Raw genomic sequence first — 16,328 nt, 5'->3', positions numbered from 1 at the left:
TACGGATCAGAAACATGATTATCTGGACGGAGCGGATCAAAATCCAGGATATCCGCTCCACAGCGCTAGTGTAATATTATTATCAGCAGTAATTGTCAATCACAACAGTTACATGAGAGAGTAGCAAGAATATTGCATAGGCATCCTTAAAGATGGCTTGTCGGTGGATTTAGATCTAACATTATAATAATAGCAAATACACAAGCATTTAATGAAAATATCATTTTCATTTTCACTTTTGTTTTCCTTTTGGTAAAAGGTTTCATTTTATTGTCCTGCAAACGTTGATGCCAAAAAAAAAAAAAAGATCAAACGCGAAATAATGGAATTTGTAATGTACTTTGTGAAATTAGTGAAGTAACTCGTCCGTATATTGTGACAAATTATAGGGCCATTTTAATATATGTATGTTGTATATCTCACACTTTTTTCGCCATCTTGAGTTTGGTAGATCGTATATAAACGAATCACAAGATCCAAAAACATCCTTATGGCTGGCTTTTAAAACTTTAAGATTAAACAATGAAAATGCATGCTTTTCGCCATGTGAACTAATAAAGTGACGTACATAAACACTATGATTTGACTCAAGAGTTGATTACTTAAGTTTCAGGAATTATTCACCTATCTCAATCATAAGAATTCATGTTGACAAGAGAGTAAAAATGAAAATGCAAGTGAAAGCCAAAGACCTTGTTGAAGCTTAACGGCAATAACTGTCTCTTAGATAATCCATTCTTATAATCCAGCTAGAGTTGAGTTGAACTAGACCTGATCAAATCCGAGCCAAATTACTAACCCGATTACATCCAAAAAAAAAAAAAGAATTGAAAAAAATTGATATAACAACTCTAATTTACCATTTCAAAGAAATATCCAAACAGCAATACACATCTTCTCATTTCTCAGGTTCAATACAAAATAATTTAGAACAAACCCAAAAAAGGAGAAAATATTTAACAAACCAAAACCCTGAAAAACCTTAAAATAGTATCAGGAGATACAAATCAATCAAATCAATAAATATGAAAGCTGAAACAGAAGAAAAGGAAAACACAGACAGACAAAAACCAGCGAAAAGAAGAAAACTCGGTACAAAAAATGATTAGCGGCTCTTCTTGCCCCTTTTAAAACAGAGCACACACAAACAAAAAAACAAAACCCAGAAGTGCTTATCATCACCGCGCAACAAACATATATTTACTTGAGCTGAGAGTATTACCCTTGGATTTTTTAATCCGAGTCACTCGAACTAGAGCTTGAGCTTGAGCTCGAGCTTGACGAATTGGACTCATCCTTCTTCCTCTCCTTCTTCTCTGTCTTTACTTTTTGCTCTGCAATGCCTTCCCCTGAATTAACTGCAGTTTCTTTGGACTCGGGACTCTGGACACTGGCACCAGCGTTGCTAACGGTCTCAGCTTTTGCTTCCTCGGTCACAACTTCATCGTTTAGTGTTACACTACTAGACCCAGTGGCTTCTGTGGGAATCACCACTCTTTCAGAGATTACTTCCCTTTCCGTCGCCGCTTTTGATTCACACGGTTTTGGAATTTCCTCCAGTGATCGAGTTTCGATAGACGAATGATCAGATGTGGTACTCTCTTTTGGCCTACTTTCCTCTTCTTCTTCTTTCTTAGGTGTGTTGTTCAGAGGAAAATTTGTCTCATCAATTGATCTTTCTTCAGCTGAAGACTCTGATGGTTCGGTTTCAACTGCACACTTAATCTCTCCAGAGCCACCATCTGATTCTGGTGACTTTGGTTGCTTGCCCATACTCTCTACAACAACCTGATTCATAGCATTATCTAGCTCTTCCTTCGACGTAGCTTCCACAACTGCTAAATCTGACTTGGTCTTTGTTGAATTTCCATAATCTTCTTCAGCCAATTGATCTTGAACGGTGCTTGGAAGTATAACATCCTCAACCTCAGATCCTTCTTGGATCTGCTGGAAAGCAGATTCTATGTCTTCAACCGATCTCGCTTCCAGAACAGGCAGAGCTTCGGTCAGTTCATTGGCAGTGTCTGATCTCATTGAAGATGGCCCTGGTTCAGAATCTGTCACAACTTCCTTAACACTGAAGTCTCCAATCGTGTCAAGTTCAGACAACAATCCTTCATCAATCTCTTTTATCTCGTCTGCCTCTTCAGTGATAACTTCAGGAGGACTTTGAGATATTGCATGTAAATCTGTAAGATGATCCAATCGCTCTACCACATGGTCAAGTCCCTCATAAATAGGATCTTGGAAGAACTCCGCCCTTGAGCCTTCACCAACCATAGGTGTTTTGTACTCAGGAGACTCTGCTGGAGATGAGGATGTCTCAGACGTTAAACAAGATAACTCGGCTGTATCCTCAGGAGCGTCGTGATACTCGTGGAAAGTGATGTTTCGGGAAAAGACCACACTCACAGGAGGTGCACGAGTTGTTACCTGCAATAACACAGCACAGCGTTAAGAACCCATCTCCTTCTCAACAGATATAAAGAACAAAGAAGTCCAAACATTTTGAGGCTCAGCCTGTTGTTATTTTCCGCCCCAGCTAAAAAACAACAAATCTAAATGACATATTATTATCAAATATGACATAAGAATAAGAAACAATATAAGTATGAGATTTGTAGAGAATATGTTTTTGAACACGTATCCATGCACCATCACGTAATTGATTCCGTATAATCCTTCTATTACTTTGTACTTGTAGGTTATGATGTTAAGTTATATCACATAGACAATCTTAAATATAGAGGAGAGCAGTAGAAGAAAGTATGTTAAACTCATCAGACATCTGCTGTAACTATGTGCATCTACGAGAGAAGATGAGTTCCATGACTTACTTGATCTTCACCAGGTTCAAGAGATGATTGTTCTACCACAGATTTATCTGACCAGGTTAGTTCTCTATCAGATTCAGATGGAGTCGTTTCTTCAAATCCCACATTTTGGGCAGTAGCATTTACGGAGTCTACTTCGATATCCATAGTTTGGTTGAGGTGAGTTTCTTCCTTGGCATCAGAAACTGGTGACTGAACTGGATCTTGTTCCGAATGTGGAACATCTTCGTCATTAAATGAATGCGTCTCAACATACTCCACTGCTCCGGAAGACAAAGTGGAGTAACTGTCTATTGGGATGTCTGCATTGAATGTTTGAGGGCTAGCTTCATCTTTTTGATTCCGGGCTCCCTCCTCCTCGTGCATTATCCCTTCAGCTACTGACCTGTTTACTGAAGTTTCAGCTATGTCATGTACCACATCAGCTGATTCTTCCAGTGCTGTCACATGCTCCCTCGTGTCACCATATCCCAAAGGTGGACTTGTACGCTCAATTGGGAGATGTTGTTCGACCATCTCTGTAGATATTACTTCCTCTTCTGTAGGAGAAACCAAGTCCACCAAAGATGCATTAACGTCTACCGCTCTGGTATGTACGGCTTCTTTCACGTCTTCATGCAGCTCTTCCAAGTCATCTTGACTAGAAACAGACAAATGGTCATCCACCTGGTGATCAGCATTCTCGTTCTTATCCAAAGGCAGAGAAGATGGATCAGGTAAGGCATCCTCAAATTCAGATCCTGAAACGGTTGAGATATTTTGACCATCAATTCCAACCTCCGCAGTGAGAAGGCTAGCCTCTCCTGTAACATGCGTGCTCGTCTCTCCTACTTCCCTTGTACTTTTTTCGGTCTCATCAGAAGTGGAATGAATTTCCGCAGGACTTATGCTTTCAGAATCAACTTCTCGTTCTTTTTCTTGCACTTCTTCTTCATTTTTCCCAGGTAGATCTGGTTTGTAGTCAGAAGATACAGAAGAAAATGATGGGAATCTACTGGCTGAGGGAGGACTCGAATCGTAAACAGGTTCTTCGTGGTGTTCGTCCACCAAACCACAAAGATCATGAATTGCTGACTCGTCCAGTGAGGGGTGCGCAGTAATGAAAGAGTCTTCAGCAGGCGCTTCATCATGGCGAGAATCATCCTCCACCTCTCTTGCATCATGGATTTCTAATCCTCCAAAAGAAGGCTGGGACGAAGTACCTGATTCCCCATGAAGATCAACTTTCCGCTCCGAAATCAACATTGCTTCATTCTCACTATTATCCGGTATCTCTTCGTCTATATCTGATAAAGATGAATCACTATCGCTGGAATCTTCTTCATCATGTTTTGTCTTATCAGAAGTCTCTCCTTCCATCATGTTTGATTGCTCATGGTGTGTTTCTGCACTTCCCAGTATTATCTCAGCTACATCATGATGAAAATTTCTGCTATCAGCTTGTTCATCAAAATCGGAATCTTCTGACGAATGGCTTTTCTCTTCATCATGGTCAGAAGCTGAATGGCTTTTTTCTTCATCATGGTCAGAAGCCGAATGGTTTTTTTCTTCATCATGGTCAGAAGCCATATCAACTTTACCCATTTCGGTTTCTCGACCAGCATCATGTGCATCCACCTTCTTTTCGTCATCCTCCAGGATTGTGCACACAGATTCAGTATCAGGAACAGAGCTGACTTTTGATTCACTAACTTCACTGAGCTGCCTTTCAAAGGGATAATAGCTCGTTCCCTCATTTGCTAATCTTTCTAGCACAAAGAAAGGTCGTAGCCTATCATGTCTGGGACCTCCGAGCATTGATGGACCTACACTAAAACTCTCATGTCTTCTGAACACTGGATCCTTCGGTTGTTGAGAAGAGAACTCTTCCTCGAAACCGTCGCCCTTAAGATCTGGCTTTTCTTCATTGGGCTCATATGGAAGATCAAACGGGTTTCTCCTCGCTAGCATAATGGATGGGGCAGAGCCAGGGATAGGTGGTAATCCCATATCATCATACGGATCATATGGAAGATCAAATGGATTCTGCCTTGCAGTTGAGATTGGCGGCATATTAAAGGGAATATCAGCACTGTCAAAATCAATAAGATTTCTCTCTGCCATCAGTCTCATATTGTGGCGAGCCCTTCTCCTGGCAATAAGATTCTCCAACCGCTGGTTTCTTTCAAGCTCGAGACTTCCTAGATCCATGACATTTTTTTGGTCAGCCTCTGTCCATTTGATTGCTGATTTACTTTCATCGTCCTTCTCTTCCTTCTTCTCCTCTTCCTCTTCTTCATCCTCCTCCTCCTCCTCCTCCTCCTCCTCTTCGTTCTCGTTGTCGCCCTCTTCTCCATGACTTTCACTGTCAACATCAGACTCCATTCCTTCATCACTACTACTCCTATTTGGCCCTTCTGAAGCTGCATCTGATCCTTCACCATCTGCAATACCACGACCTGGAGCTGCTGAGTGTAAAAGCGGGTGAAGCTCATCAAGCATCGGGATGATGTCTGTCATAGAAGCATCCGGTGAAGAACTCTCTGCCCCATCAGACCCAGAATCCAGAGAATCATCACGGTCTGCATCATCATCCTCGTCCTCCTCATGCCTCATAGGTCTCCAAGGTGAAACTGGAGATACATCCACCTGATCTTCCTTCGAATCGTCCATCAATTCATCTAAAGATCCACCATTTTTCCTCGATTGCTCTGCACCCGAAACTTGCGTCCCACCATTTTCAAACAATGTCTCCTCTACTCTATCTCCCCTCTTCTCCAACTCCAAAACAAATGCTTTCTCCTCAAACCTTACTTGAGTATCCCGTTTGATCTCATCAAGAGTCTCATCAACCAAAGGCCTATAATCAAATGATCGACTGTCGTCCTCAACTTCACTCAGTAAGCTTTCCCCTAATCTATCATCACCATCATCATTTCCATCCTCAAGTACGTCTTTCCCCGAGCTCACGAATCTCTCGACCGTAAAACCCTTATCGCTTCTCTCAACAACAGTAGCATCCCTCGAAACCTCAGTTCTGAAACTAGCAGCCTCGTGGACAGTTTCAGGTTCTTTTTCGATTTCAGGTATGTTTGGTTCTCCGAAACTCAAAATTGTTCCGAGCAAAACGAAAGTGCATACCAAGACAGGAGATGCAGCCACCAACGAAGAAAACAGAAGAGGACAAGTTCTGTGCAGAAAATACAAAAACCCAGCAAAGCCCAGTAGAAAAGGATGATTGCAGATCCATCTGTATGTCATTCTGATCATAGTGACAGATAATCTCCGTATCTGGACTCTGAAGTCCGACCGATCACTGATCATCTTCTTCCTCCAGGTTGTTTCTGTATAAAAGAATCAAGAGCAACAGTAAGTTTCATACTAGAAGAAATCCGTAAAGCGGAAACAAAATTGACAGCTTTACAGTTTCACATTTTCAAAAAAGAGTGAACATTTTAGCAGCTTCTTTTCTGTCGTATTTATGATTGAGAATGAGATAAACAACAAGATGAGTCCAATTTAAAGCAGAATCGGAAACTAAAGATCAAACTTAAGACATCAATGTCCCCTCAGTAATATAAAAAAAGGATCCAAAGCACACGAGCCTAGAAAGCCAATGATTTCAAAAGATGACAAAGAGATCGCAATCAGATCGAGCATCAGATCCACAAATCGAATACACAAATCTATGTCGGGTAAACTCACTCACCAGGTAGGAGCAAACGGATCGCAGAGAAATAAAATCAAATACGATATTAAAAAAATATCACTTTGGTTAGCCCTACGAAGGGAAGAAGAAAAAAAAACGAAATGGAACAAAATAAGAGAGAGGGGGAGACGTGGGGAAGCCATGGAAATTCGGAGACGTACCTTAAGGAGGTAGAATTTGGATGGAGAGAGAGGAAAATGGTTGACTATACGAGAGAGAGAGAACGAAGAAGAAGAAGAAGAGTGGGCTATGTTCTGTTGTTGGCTTTCTTTCTTTACAGCAAAAAAAACAAATGATAAAGATCGTTAGGCTCTGTTGATTACGGTGGTGGCTGGCTACTTTCGGCACAATTATTTATTTCCAGTTCTAATTTGCCATTTATTATACTAACATAAACGCGGTTTTTTTTTTGCTATTTATATAAAATTATTGACCTTAAATATAAATCTTCATTATAAAAAAGAAAATTACAACTACTGTATAAGTGGTATCAGAAACATTAAAATCATAACACAGTTTCTAGGATGACCATCATTTAGGAAAAAAAAAAAAACTGGTGTAAGACCGGGACTGGCGATTCAGAGCCGGGACTGGCGGTTTAGGTCTCCCAATCTTTCATCTTCTTGCTCCCCTTTGGTTTTGCAATAGGAGCATTCATGCCTGCCATTTTCTTGTTGTATTTTTCGCGTAGAGGATCATTGGAAGTCCACCTACACAATCATTCATTATGCAAAACAAAATTCAAAATCTGCAGCTCCATAAACGAAATAACAGAGACAAGATTCTCCCGACATAACCCGGTTCACATTTGCATGCAAGGATTCAGTTCAGTTCGCAGCTTAATGTTTCTCTACTCAAATGCCAAATAAATCAGATTTCAGAAGATGAGACCTCTTTTCATATCAAAATGTCCATGACTAACCTAATGTAAGCAAAGTAACGCTGAAAGCAGAAAACTTACGGGTTACTCCAATCTGTTGTATCCTCATTGACAAGGTGAGTCCATTTAGTTCTTCCACTACGACCAAAGTGCTTGACTTGCATGACTTTCGGCAGAATCGATTTGTCCAACCTATCTTCTCCAGTTGGGGCAGAGAAGTCCCTCTGGAATATACCATCGGTTCCAACAGATCCTGCCTCGTCATCAGGATCAGCCTGGAAGAACGCACCCTTGTGGTAGTATTTTTGCATGAAATTCCATTTCTTTTTCGGTTGACCTGATGAAGATTTCGGATTCTTCCTCTCCCAGTCTCTCCTCTCTTGCTCCGTCATGTTCCTCAACTTCTCTATTTCTTCCCTCTCTCTCAACATAGCTTCCTTTGCGTCTCTTTCTCTCTTGATCCTAGCGATCTCTCTTGTCTTCCAAACTTCGTACTCCTCCGCTTCATTGAGCTCATCATCAGTTTCCACATCTCCAATATTTGCTTCTTCCAGTAGCATGTTCTTCCGTATCTCTTCGTCTTTCCTAACTTCCTCAACCACTATTTGCTTCGTCTCTATTTTTCTCATCTCCAGTTTTCTCTTTGCTAATTCCTCAAGAGCTAGTTCTTCAGCCTCAAGCCGCTCACGCTCTGCCACCGTATCTCTCTCAGCTTTTGGTACAAAAACAGGCTTGATCATGGTAATACCAGGCATCTCATCTTCTGAATCAGTCTCGTACTCGGACTCCTCCTCCTCCTCATCTTCATCTTCTAGCTCTTCTTCTTCTACAGGAAGTAGAGCAGCCTCCTCTTGCGCTCTTTTAAGATTTTTTTCTCTAATTCTTCTTCTTCTTTCTTCCAGAGCATCCTCATCTTCTTCCTCGTCTCTAGTCTCCTGATCCCTCATTTCTTCTTCTTCTGTAGATATAATCTCAGCCTGTCTAACTCGCCGATGATCGGCTCTAACTTCTTCACGGTTTTCAATTCTTGTCTTAGCTAGACGGCGCAGCCTTGGATCATCCTTCCTAGCAACCCCCAAATCATCATCATGCTTTGGAAAAGCTTTATCCAAAACATCAACCTTATGCATCCTAACATCCTCATCTTCTTCGGCTTCCTCAGCCCACTCGGGAGCTTTTCCAGGCCAATATCTTTTCACTTTAGTCTGTCCAATCCCGCCTCGTAGTTTTGCCCTTGTAGCAAGTGCAGCCTCGCTCACTCCCGCTGTGACCGACATCTTTGCACTTGGGAGTAATCAAACTCAATAATGTTGGCTATTTGTTTCTGCAGCACGAAAAGGAAACACAAATAGAAACAGGGATTAGAGTCAAGCTTTGCATCATTAGCATTTATCAGGAAATGAAATGACCTACTTCGAAATCTGTCGTCAAAAGCTAAAATCTGAATGAGACAACTTATAATCGACAAAAGGCATTTTGCAAAATCCATAACAATAATATGTGTGTATATAAGTATATCTCAATCCCATTCTGATTTTAGCGTCAGCACACAAAACCCATTCTCTCACATAAGCACACAAACCCATTATGTCACAGAGTACATAAACCACTCGGGAAGAGCAAAGAAAAGGCAGAACAGAGGAAGTAAAAGAGAGAAGAAAGATGCACACATGAAAATCAGTATCTTAAGCAAGATCAAACAAAGGACACCCGAAAAAATCGATAAAATCGACAACAATCTTCAGTTTTCACGAAATAAAGGCAAAAGGGGATCGACCTCTACAAAATTTGGCGAGGTTCAACAAAGAGACCAACCTTAAAGTTGGATTCGTGGAGTTATAAAGCTAAATTAGCACACAAATTCGCAAGGAAAACCAACCAGAATACGAATCAGAAACGGACAATCCCAAATCACGAAACTCAATGGTTATCTAAAAGAATACAAGGAAAAAAAAAAAAAATTCAAAAGAAATCGACGACAAATTAGCGAACTTACACTTTAGAGAAACCAATATGGATAGAGAAATGAGAGGATTCCAGTTCGGCGAAACCGTGCAAACAAAAATAAAAACCTAAGAAATCGTGGCGGGACGGAGGGGAAGAAGACGGTGCGGCCTTGAAACCGGGACGATAACTAAAGACTAAGCCACGCGAGAACTCACAAGCTAAAAGAAACTTTAGTGGGCTTTCATCTGCCTTTTTAAGTTTTGTTCTGTGTTGGGCCATTAATTTAGATTCTCGATCTAAAAACTGTTTATTTTTGTCACGATTTAAAATTTTCACTTTAGAAGAATAAAAGAGATTGATTATTTATGCAAAAATGAATTTTTAAAGTTTTAACTATAGAAAAAAGAGGAGATGATGATCTGTGTGCATTTGGGAGTTGTACAAGAATGGTTTGGATCTCATTAGTGAAACACGCCCAATCTTCATTCAGTTATTTACAAAATGTTAAAACGGATGAAAACTAGTGGGTAGGGTTTTTGTATCTATTATAACAACCCTACTAGTTATTCATATGTTGGTCTTGTGTAGACATGTGGAAAGACTAACATTCAGTTGTGCTAAATTTTTGTTTTGCTCATGCCCGTGCACAGTATAGCATTGTTGGCAAAAGGAAAAAAAATACATAAACAATAATAAACCGGTCTGAATAATTTGTATAAGAAATTAGTAAGAACTCTTATTCGTCTCATTTGACATGGCGGTACAATGGTCCATCTTTCTTAATAGCCTTTTCTTCGTCGTAGTAGAGTGCTATATCTTTGTTACAAAGAAACGGCAAGACAAGGTAGAGTGCTATATCTTTGGACCACTCCTTTGTGGTGCTTTTTCTTGCCGGTTGTCCGATTGGCAACTTTTTGGGCGGCGTAGACGACACCAGGGGAAAACAATTTATCCATTTCCAACCCTTAGATCCTACCTTACTAGGAAGCTTTTGTGGTTCGCTGGACGAAAGAGAAAGACTCTTTGCGTCTGGCTCTTCTCGGGGCAAATTAGGAAGAGTATCCTCTTCAACAACACTTATACTCTTGGCCTCTGACTCCTCAACAACACTAATTATATTAGCTTCATGGCTTTCTCTAGTGACGCTTGTATCACCCGTTGGTGCCGTAATTATCTGGACATCACATTCTGTCACCATGCAATGAGCACCTAAAAGCTTGTTTTCCCCACTCACTGTGTGGAACTCAAATCTGATTTCGTCATCTGGTATATCAGAAACGTTTCCTTCACGTAGATGCATTTCTGTATCATAAAAGACAAATATGTGATCCCATTCAACTCTTGGAGCTTCCGTTGGAGCCCAACACTGAAATACTCTCTCTATTTGATCCGAGTGGCCGTTCCTGGTCGTCCATGTGCATATACACCTAATGCCGAGACCTACAGTATTGTGGTAATCATCTCGGAATGACACCACAACTGACATGGCGAAGCCTGAGAGAGCATTTCGTGTGCAAGGAGCTAGCTCTATCATTACATTTGGACCTGCTCCCAAACAAAATGAGGATTTCTGACGTGCGTCTGCAGGAATACATATGTTGACTGCGGCTGTTTTGAGGAGTTCCTATTCAAGCAATTGCAAATAAATAAATAAATAAAACAGTAGTCAGATATTCAAGCAATTGTTAATAATATATATATATATATATATATATGCATTTTCTGAAGCAGAGCAAGAGAAACACCTGTTGTTGTTGTTGTTGTTCCCTTGTTAACATTGCTACTCTAGTCAAACCTTTCTCTAAAAATCCAGAGATCACTTCTGAAGATAGATTAAAACAATTACTAAAAGTGTAGTGCCTAGGAATCCGCACAAAATCCAAACGAATCAACTTGAGATGCTTGCAACCATGAGCATTCAAGAATTCAAGACTTTGGGGAAGCTGTGGCACTTCTCGTATGGCGATGCCCCCAAGATATAGCTTTCTCATGTTTCTAGGGAAACCTTTAATTTCCTCAAGCTCTGAGCATCCAGACAGATGAAGAACTTGCAGAGATTCTAGACTGACCATGTCAGGAAGACTTCGCAAATGAGAACAATCTTTCATATTCAAGAGGACAAGCTTGCTAAAACCTTGTTTATATGATGAGCCAACTTTAACCAGATTCGTTACGCTCTCCAAATCGATATGATCTTCATCCTGGAAGTTTTCTAGAAGATTCAAAAGCTTTCTCCGGTCCAGCTTAACTTTGGGGGAGTGGCTCACATTGGATATTGGTATTTCCCTTATACGAGTTCCTTGGAGATGTAACTCTTCCATATTTGGTGGAGCTCCTTGGAAACTTTTGATCTCTGTGCAACCTGAGAGATTTACAACTCGGAGATGTTCTAATTCATTCGTGTCTGGAAAACTCTGCAATCTTGTACAACCTTGGAGATCAATTATCTCGATGTTTTTAGCATATAGAAGTATGTCGCATTCGACTAGATGTTGGGAATGAGGAACCATGATCCTCTTCAGCATCTTGAGATTCTGAGCATATATATGATAAAATTGGAATGAATGGCAGATGTGTATTAACTAGGGCTAATAAAGGTGAATACTAACTTTCTCTACCTTGGTTCTTGTCCCGAGTTTCTGAAGCTGACTGTAAGGCAAATGGAGTTCAATAAGTTTCTGAAAGCCAAAATCTTGAGGCAAGGATTGCAATGGATAGTTCTCCCAGTGGAGGAGCCTTAGCTCACAAGGCAGAGAATCGAGGCCCTTGGGGAAGCTGAGTCGACGAACATATTTAGAGTCGGAACTGTATATCTTCAGAAATCTAAGATTATACATGTTCTTGAAGGCGTCATGTTTGACATCAAATTTCATGTTCGATGTGTCCAAATATATGCTTTCGATGTCTTCAGTGACCTGAAAAGAAAAAAGAAAAACCGATAAGTGTGGCGCATCTCTAATATAAAGAGCAGCTGAGGTACGCATATAGAAGCATTTGACAAACCAAATCACATTTAGGCGTTTCTCTGGATCCTCCATTTGCTTCAAGTCCATCATCTTCTAGTAGATATCTGATGTTGGAAGATTCCCACAGTCTGGTGCAGCTCTCTATGTCTCCATTGAAGATTTCAAGGCAGATGTCTTGGATCAGATTACTCATTAGCACTTTGTTTTCTGAAATAGTTAGCAAACACTTATCCACAAGAACATCTATTCCAACACGTGGAAAGTAGCTACATCCCTCAAGCAGTTGCACCACATGGTTGACATTTTCTCCACTGAAAAAACAAGCAATGTCCAACAAAATGTTTTTCTCGTTGTCGCCAAGTGCAGTATAGACGTTTTTAAGCACATCTTGAATCTTTTGGGGAGGACATTTCTTGAGCTCGAAGAATGCGGCCTCCATCTCTGACTTCTTCCCCGTTAGCTCTCGGCCATATATACTTAGAGCTAACGGGTTTCCATTAACATATTCGATCACTTTCATTGCCAATTCCCTGTCATTCTGCTCCGGAACATTTTTTCCAAACGCGTTCTGGGAGAATAGCTGCAGAGCCTCGTGCCCATTCAAACCTTGAACTTCATATACTTGATTGATACGACAAAAGGAAAAAACCTGTTTGTCTATGGAGGTTATGATTATCAGACTTCCGGGACCAAACCAATCAAGCCTTCTAAGGAAGGTCTCTGCAGCCAGAGAATCGCGCACATCATCTAGAACAACTAGAATTTTTTTATCGCTTAGTTTATCCCTATAGAGGCTTGGTGTCATAATATACGAACTCTTAATCTCAAACTCTTCCTTTAGAATGATTCCAATTCTTTCTTCGAACAAATGGTGAAGTCCCTCCTTATGAAACGCTTCATCAAAGTTTTCGATGAAGCAACAAGCATCATAATCTGTGGACACGTGGTCAACGACTGCTTTTGCAAGGGTCGTCTTGCCTATGCCAGGCATACCCCAAATTCCTATGCGTCGGATGTCCCATGGTTGCTTGTAAAGCAAGTTTTCGATCTCTAGTAGCCTCGAGTAAATTCCTACTCGTTCTGCAGGATTTAGCTTCCCATAAACATCTCTGACGATCTCTTCCACTAGTTCGGAGTCGGTGAGTATCCTATTGCTTGAGATCCTGCCCAAAACAAAAAAAACAAAAAAAAAGAAAAAGGAAAACACCAACTTACCCATACATTAACTTCAAAACTTCAATAATATACATACCATTTCAAGTTAATTATTAGATTTGTAACCTTTTATACCTAACCAATTCCGTTAAGTTTTAGGAAGAGTTTACTGTGACTGAATAATCTTCAAACAGCGAAAATACACAAAATATTAATATCTTCAAAACATTTTCAAACGATGGTTGTAAAGTTGTCCTATATTTATTTTTTTTCCTCTATTTTGAATATTTAGTCCCAAAAGTTTGTATTTTATCTGGAATCTTTATATTTTTGATTTTTGCAAACTAATGTAGTAATGCCTATTCTACAACAATTCTAGAAATCTATATTAATATCGTTATGCTGGTTCAATATTTAAAAAGCACAATTGCATGTTTTCTTGTCACTTAAAGCGTTCACATGTGGCCAACCATAATTAAATCCTATTAGGAAGATTCGAACCTTAGTTAATGAGTCTTTAACCACTATACCATTGTAAATTTTTTTTTTTAATGCTAAAGTGATGTTCGAACAATTCAAAGACATGAAGTGAAAATTGAGAAAACAAAATCAATAGAAATTTAGATAAGAGGGGAATGGAGAAGTGATCATGATAGTTAAGTGCGTAAATTTAATCATATTTTGAAATTAAATATTCATGAGTGAATATATAGATGTTGCCAAAACAAAATAAATATAGTTGAAAAGATGTAAATGTTAACAGGGAAACTTTCATGAAATAAACCGTTATAAATCGAAAATATATAACAAGTTATGATAAAAAAACGACAATCAATAAAAGCAAACCACAAATCTTGCGTTTTATCCAAATATCTCAGGTTTTGTTCCACACATATCTTGTTGAAAATTGAACATATATATATATACAGTGGCGGAGGCATGTAGAATGAGTGGGGGGCAACTGCCCCCAATAAAAAATAATTGGTTTAAATTGTTAACAATAATGGTAATTACCCCCACACTAAACAGCATAAATATTTCCAGTTGAATATTTTTGCCCCCAATAAAATAGTTTTCTAGCTCCACCACTGAATATATATCAGATGTCGTGACTTTTGAGTCATGTTTATGTATCTCTAACCGTCTATTAAACATAATTTTTTGAAATTCCAGATTAGAGGTAGTCCCTTGGAAGTGAGATTTATACTTTCCGGTTTATTGGGGCTTGCTATTATATAATTTAACAGATAATTAAGATATGTACCTTGATTGGTGGGTTGTTAATTTTTCGGCCTCGAGGCGTCTATTGGCCCACCCGTAAACTCGGGTCAATGGATCGACGCCGTAGAACACTGGAACCACCACGTGGCCGCTGTTCCTCCGACGCCTGATAACTTTTATGAACTTGACAACCCAAGGATCGTATAACTCAACCATGTTTGAAATAACTACCACAGAAACCCTAGGGTTTGCCCCATCTGTGACCGCTTCATTCTGTTCAACAGATGAGAAGGACTTTGTTTCCTGCAATTTGCATGAATCCACGAACACTGATATGCCTTCCCGTCGTAAAGCTGCGGCGAGGTGGCTCACGATGGAGTACTGTACGGATTCCTCGCAGATGATGTTTACGCTGTGATTATAATCGGCCATCATCGGCGGCGTAACAGTAACACGAGCACCTGCTTGTTTCATATAATCCATCTCTCTCATCCCATCTTCCGTAGCACACACGTGAAGCCCACCCAATTAATCACCAACCAAAGCTGAGAAAGTTTCCAAGGATATGCAATACATATATTTTTTTTTTCTTTGGCCTGGAATTTCTTTGTTGACCAAAGAGAGACTGTAATAAAGATGTTTTTCCAACAGATAGAGATGTAATAGAAATCTCTATATTGTTAAAAAAAATTATACTTCAGAAACTGTATACAGTTTTGTGTTTTTTTTTTTTTTGTAGATTATATATTGTTTTAATTTTAGGTAATTTTTTGTCGGTATTTTTTTTGGGGGGTGGGGGGGGGGGTGAGTCTAATATCGTAGGTATCTGCGTTTTAAACCAATTGAGTCCTAGTGGTTTAGCTGTTCCCTCGTTTAAGAAACCCCACGATTCATACCTGTGGTTCCATGGCAAAAGCTAACAAAAACATGCATTATAAGTTCTTAAGACCCAACTCGAAAATATAGTAAATTAAACGGATGGAATTATTCAGACATTAAATTGGCATCTCAAAACCGATTATCTGTGGATATTGAGTTCAGAGTTGTACGAATTTCTCGGCTTTTGTTTTGTATCAACATTTTGATTTCTATATGAACCATACTTTGCCACAATATTATAATCCATTCACATGCATGCTTTACCGTTATCCTTTTTAAAAAAAAAAAAATTGGAGTGGAAAACAGATGGAAACAAAAGTTGAAGATATTTATTATCTAGCTAGATTGAAATTCAGAAAAGTCCGAAGGAGCTTTGTTTTGGAGCAGGTGTGGTGTGGTCGAAGGCATCAATCAGTGGAGGGACCAAATTGACAATACTGACATTTTCTTCTCGATGTAGAGCCGCTCCTATGGGTTGACAAAGTCAATGAATAAAACCGTCCATGACTTCATATATTCCAAAAGTCTATACTTTTCTCACTCTTGAAATTACGGTTTGTAACTTGTTATCTATATACGATCTATTATATTAAAACAGAAGTACATTTAGTACTTGCTTCCAAACAATCCTAATTTTTTTTAAGTGTTTAAAAATAATTTTAATAATTATTTATATTTAATTTCGAAAAGTAGTTATTAATTTAAATATTTTTAGAGTTCCTTAAATATAGGTGATTTAGATTTGATTTGATTTAATT

General features: G+C 39.3%; 3 protein-coding genes across 5 annotated transcripts; all 3 read right to left on the bottom strand.

Annotated features, from left to right (window-relative positions):
• Positions 1-508: 508 nt before the first annotated feature.
• Positions 509-6,780, bottom strand: LOC18017343. Of its 3 annotated transcripts, XM_024155684.1 has the most exons (4): positions 6,684-6,780; positions 2,838-6,157; positions 1,223-2,433; positions 509-771 (listed from the first exon to the last, which is right to left on the bottom strand). In XM_024155684.1, the coding sequence occupies exons 2-3, from the start codon at positions 6,135-6,137 to the stop codon at positions 1,234-1,236; spliced, it is 4,500 nt and encodes a 1,499-aa protein (XP_024011452.1). In that variant the 5' UTR covers positions 6,138-6,157; positions 6,684-6,780; the 3' UTR covers positions 509-771; positions 1,223-1,233. The 3 variants fall into 3 exon arrangements, with proteins under 3 accessions (XP_024011452.1, XP_006400335.1, XP_024011453.1); XM_006400272.2 differs by lacking the exon at positions 509-771 and having other exon boundaries at positions 838-2,433; XM_024155685.1 differs by lacking the exons at positions 509-771; positions 6,684-6,780 and adding an exon at positions 6,523-6,539 and having other exon boundaries at positions 838-2,433.
• Positions 6,781-6,951: 171 nt separating this feature from the next.
• LOC18017342 (microfibrillar-associated protein 1A) lies at positions 6,952-9,538 on the bottom strand. The gene is made up of 3 exons (XM_006400271.2): positions 9,399-9,538; positions 7,484-8,726; positions 6,952-7,232 (listed from the first exon to the last, which is right to left on the bottom strand). Exons 2-3 carry the CDS (start codon positions 8,677-8,679, stop codon positions 7,121-7,123), a joined length of 1,308 nt encoding a protein of 435 aa, XP_006400334.1. The 5' UTR covers positions 8,680-8,726; positions 9,399-9,538; the 3' UTR covers positions 6,952-7,120.
• A 501-nt stretch (positions 9,539-10,039) lies between these two features.
• On the bottom strand, positions 10,040-15,292 carry LOC18017341 (protein DA1-related 4). The gene is made up of 5 exons (XM_006400270.2): positions 14,735-15,292; positions 12,353-13,478; positions 11,968-12,264; positions 11,095-11,883; positions 10,040-10,973 (listed from the first exon to the last, which is right to left on the bottom strand). The coding sequence occupies exons 1-5, from the start codon at positions 15,181-15,183 to the stop codon at positions 10,095-10,097; spliced, it is 3,540 nt and encodes a 1,179-aa protein (XP_006400333.1). The 5' UTR covers positions 15,184-15,292; the 3' UTR covers positions 10,040-10,094.
• Positions 15,293-16,328: the final 1,036 nt, after the last annotated feature.

This window comes from Eutrema salsugineum, unplaced genomic scaffold (genome assembly GCF_000478725.1).
Source record: "Eutrema salsugineum unplaced genomic scaffold, Eutsalg1_0 scaffold_2, whole genome shotgun sequence".
Classification (NCBI taxonomy): Eukaryota; Viridiplantae; Streptophyta; class Magnoliopsida; order Brassicales; family Brassicaceae; genus Eutrema; species Eutrema salsugineum.
This window is presented reverse-complemented; position numbering and strand designations above follow the sequence as displayed.

What these genes read in the sequence shown, in the direction of transcription:
- LOC18017343 (XM_024155684.1), bottom strand. Translation starts at nt 6,137, where the DNA reads ATGATCAGTGATCGGTCGGACTTCAGAGTCCAGATACGGAGATTATCT. An exon ending in TTGAACCTGGTGAAGATCAA is followed by an intron (nt 2,434 to 2,837) that starts GTAAGTCATGGA and finishes GTGTTATTGCAG; the next exon opens with GTAACAACTCGTGCACCTCC.
- LOC18017342 (XM_006400271.2), bottom strand. Translation starts at nt 8,679, where the DNA reads ATGTCGGTCACAGCGGGAGTGAGCGAGGCTGCACTTGCTACAAGGGCA. An exon ending in ACAACAGATTGGAGTAACCC is followed by an intron (nt 7,233 to 7,483) that starts GTAAGTTTTCTG and finishes ATGATTGTGTAG; the next exon opens with GTGGACTTCCAATGATCCTC.
- LOC18017341 (XM_006400270.2), bottom strand. Translation starts at nt 15,183, where the DNA reads ATGAGAGAGATGGATTATATGAAACAAGCAGGTGCTCGTGTTACTGTT. An exon ending in TTAACAACCCACCAATCAAG is followed by an intron (nt 13,479 to 14,734) that starts GTACATATCTTA and finishes TGTTTTGGGCAG; the next exon opens with GATCTCAAGCAATAGGATAC. An exon ending in AACAACAACAACAACAACAG is followed by an intron (nt 10,974 to 11,094) that starts GTGTTTCTCTTG and finishes TTGCTTGAATAG; the next exon opens with GAACTCCTCAAAACAGCCGC.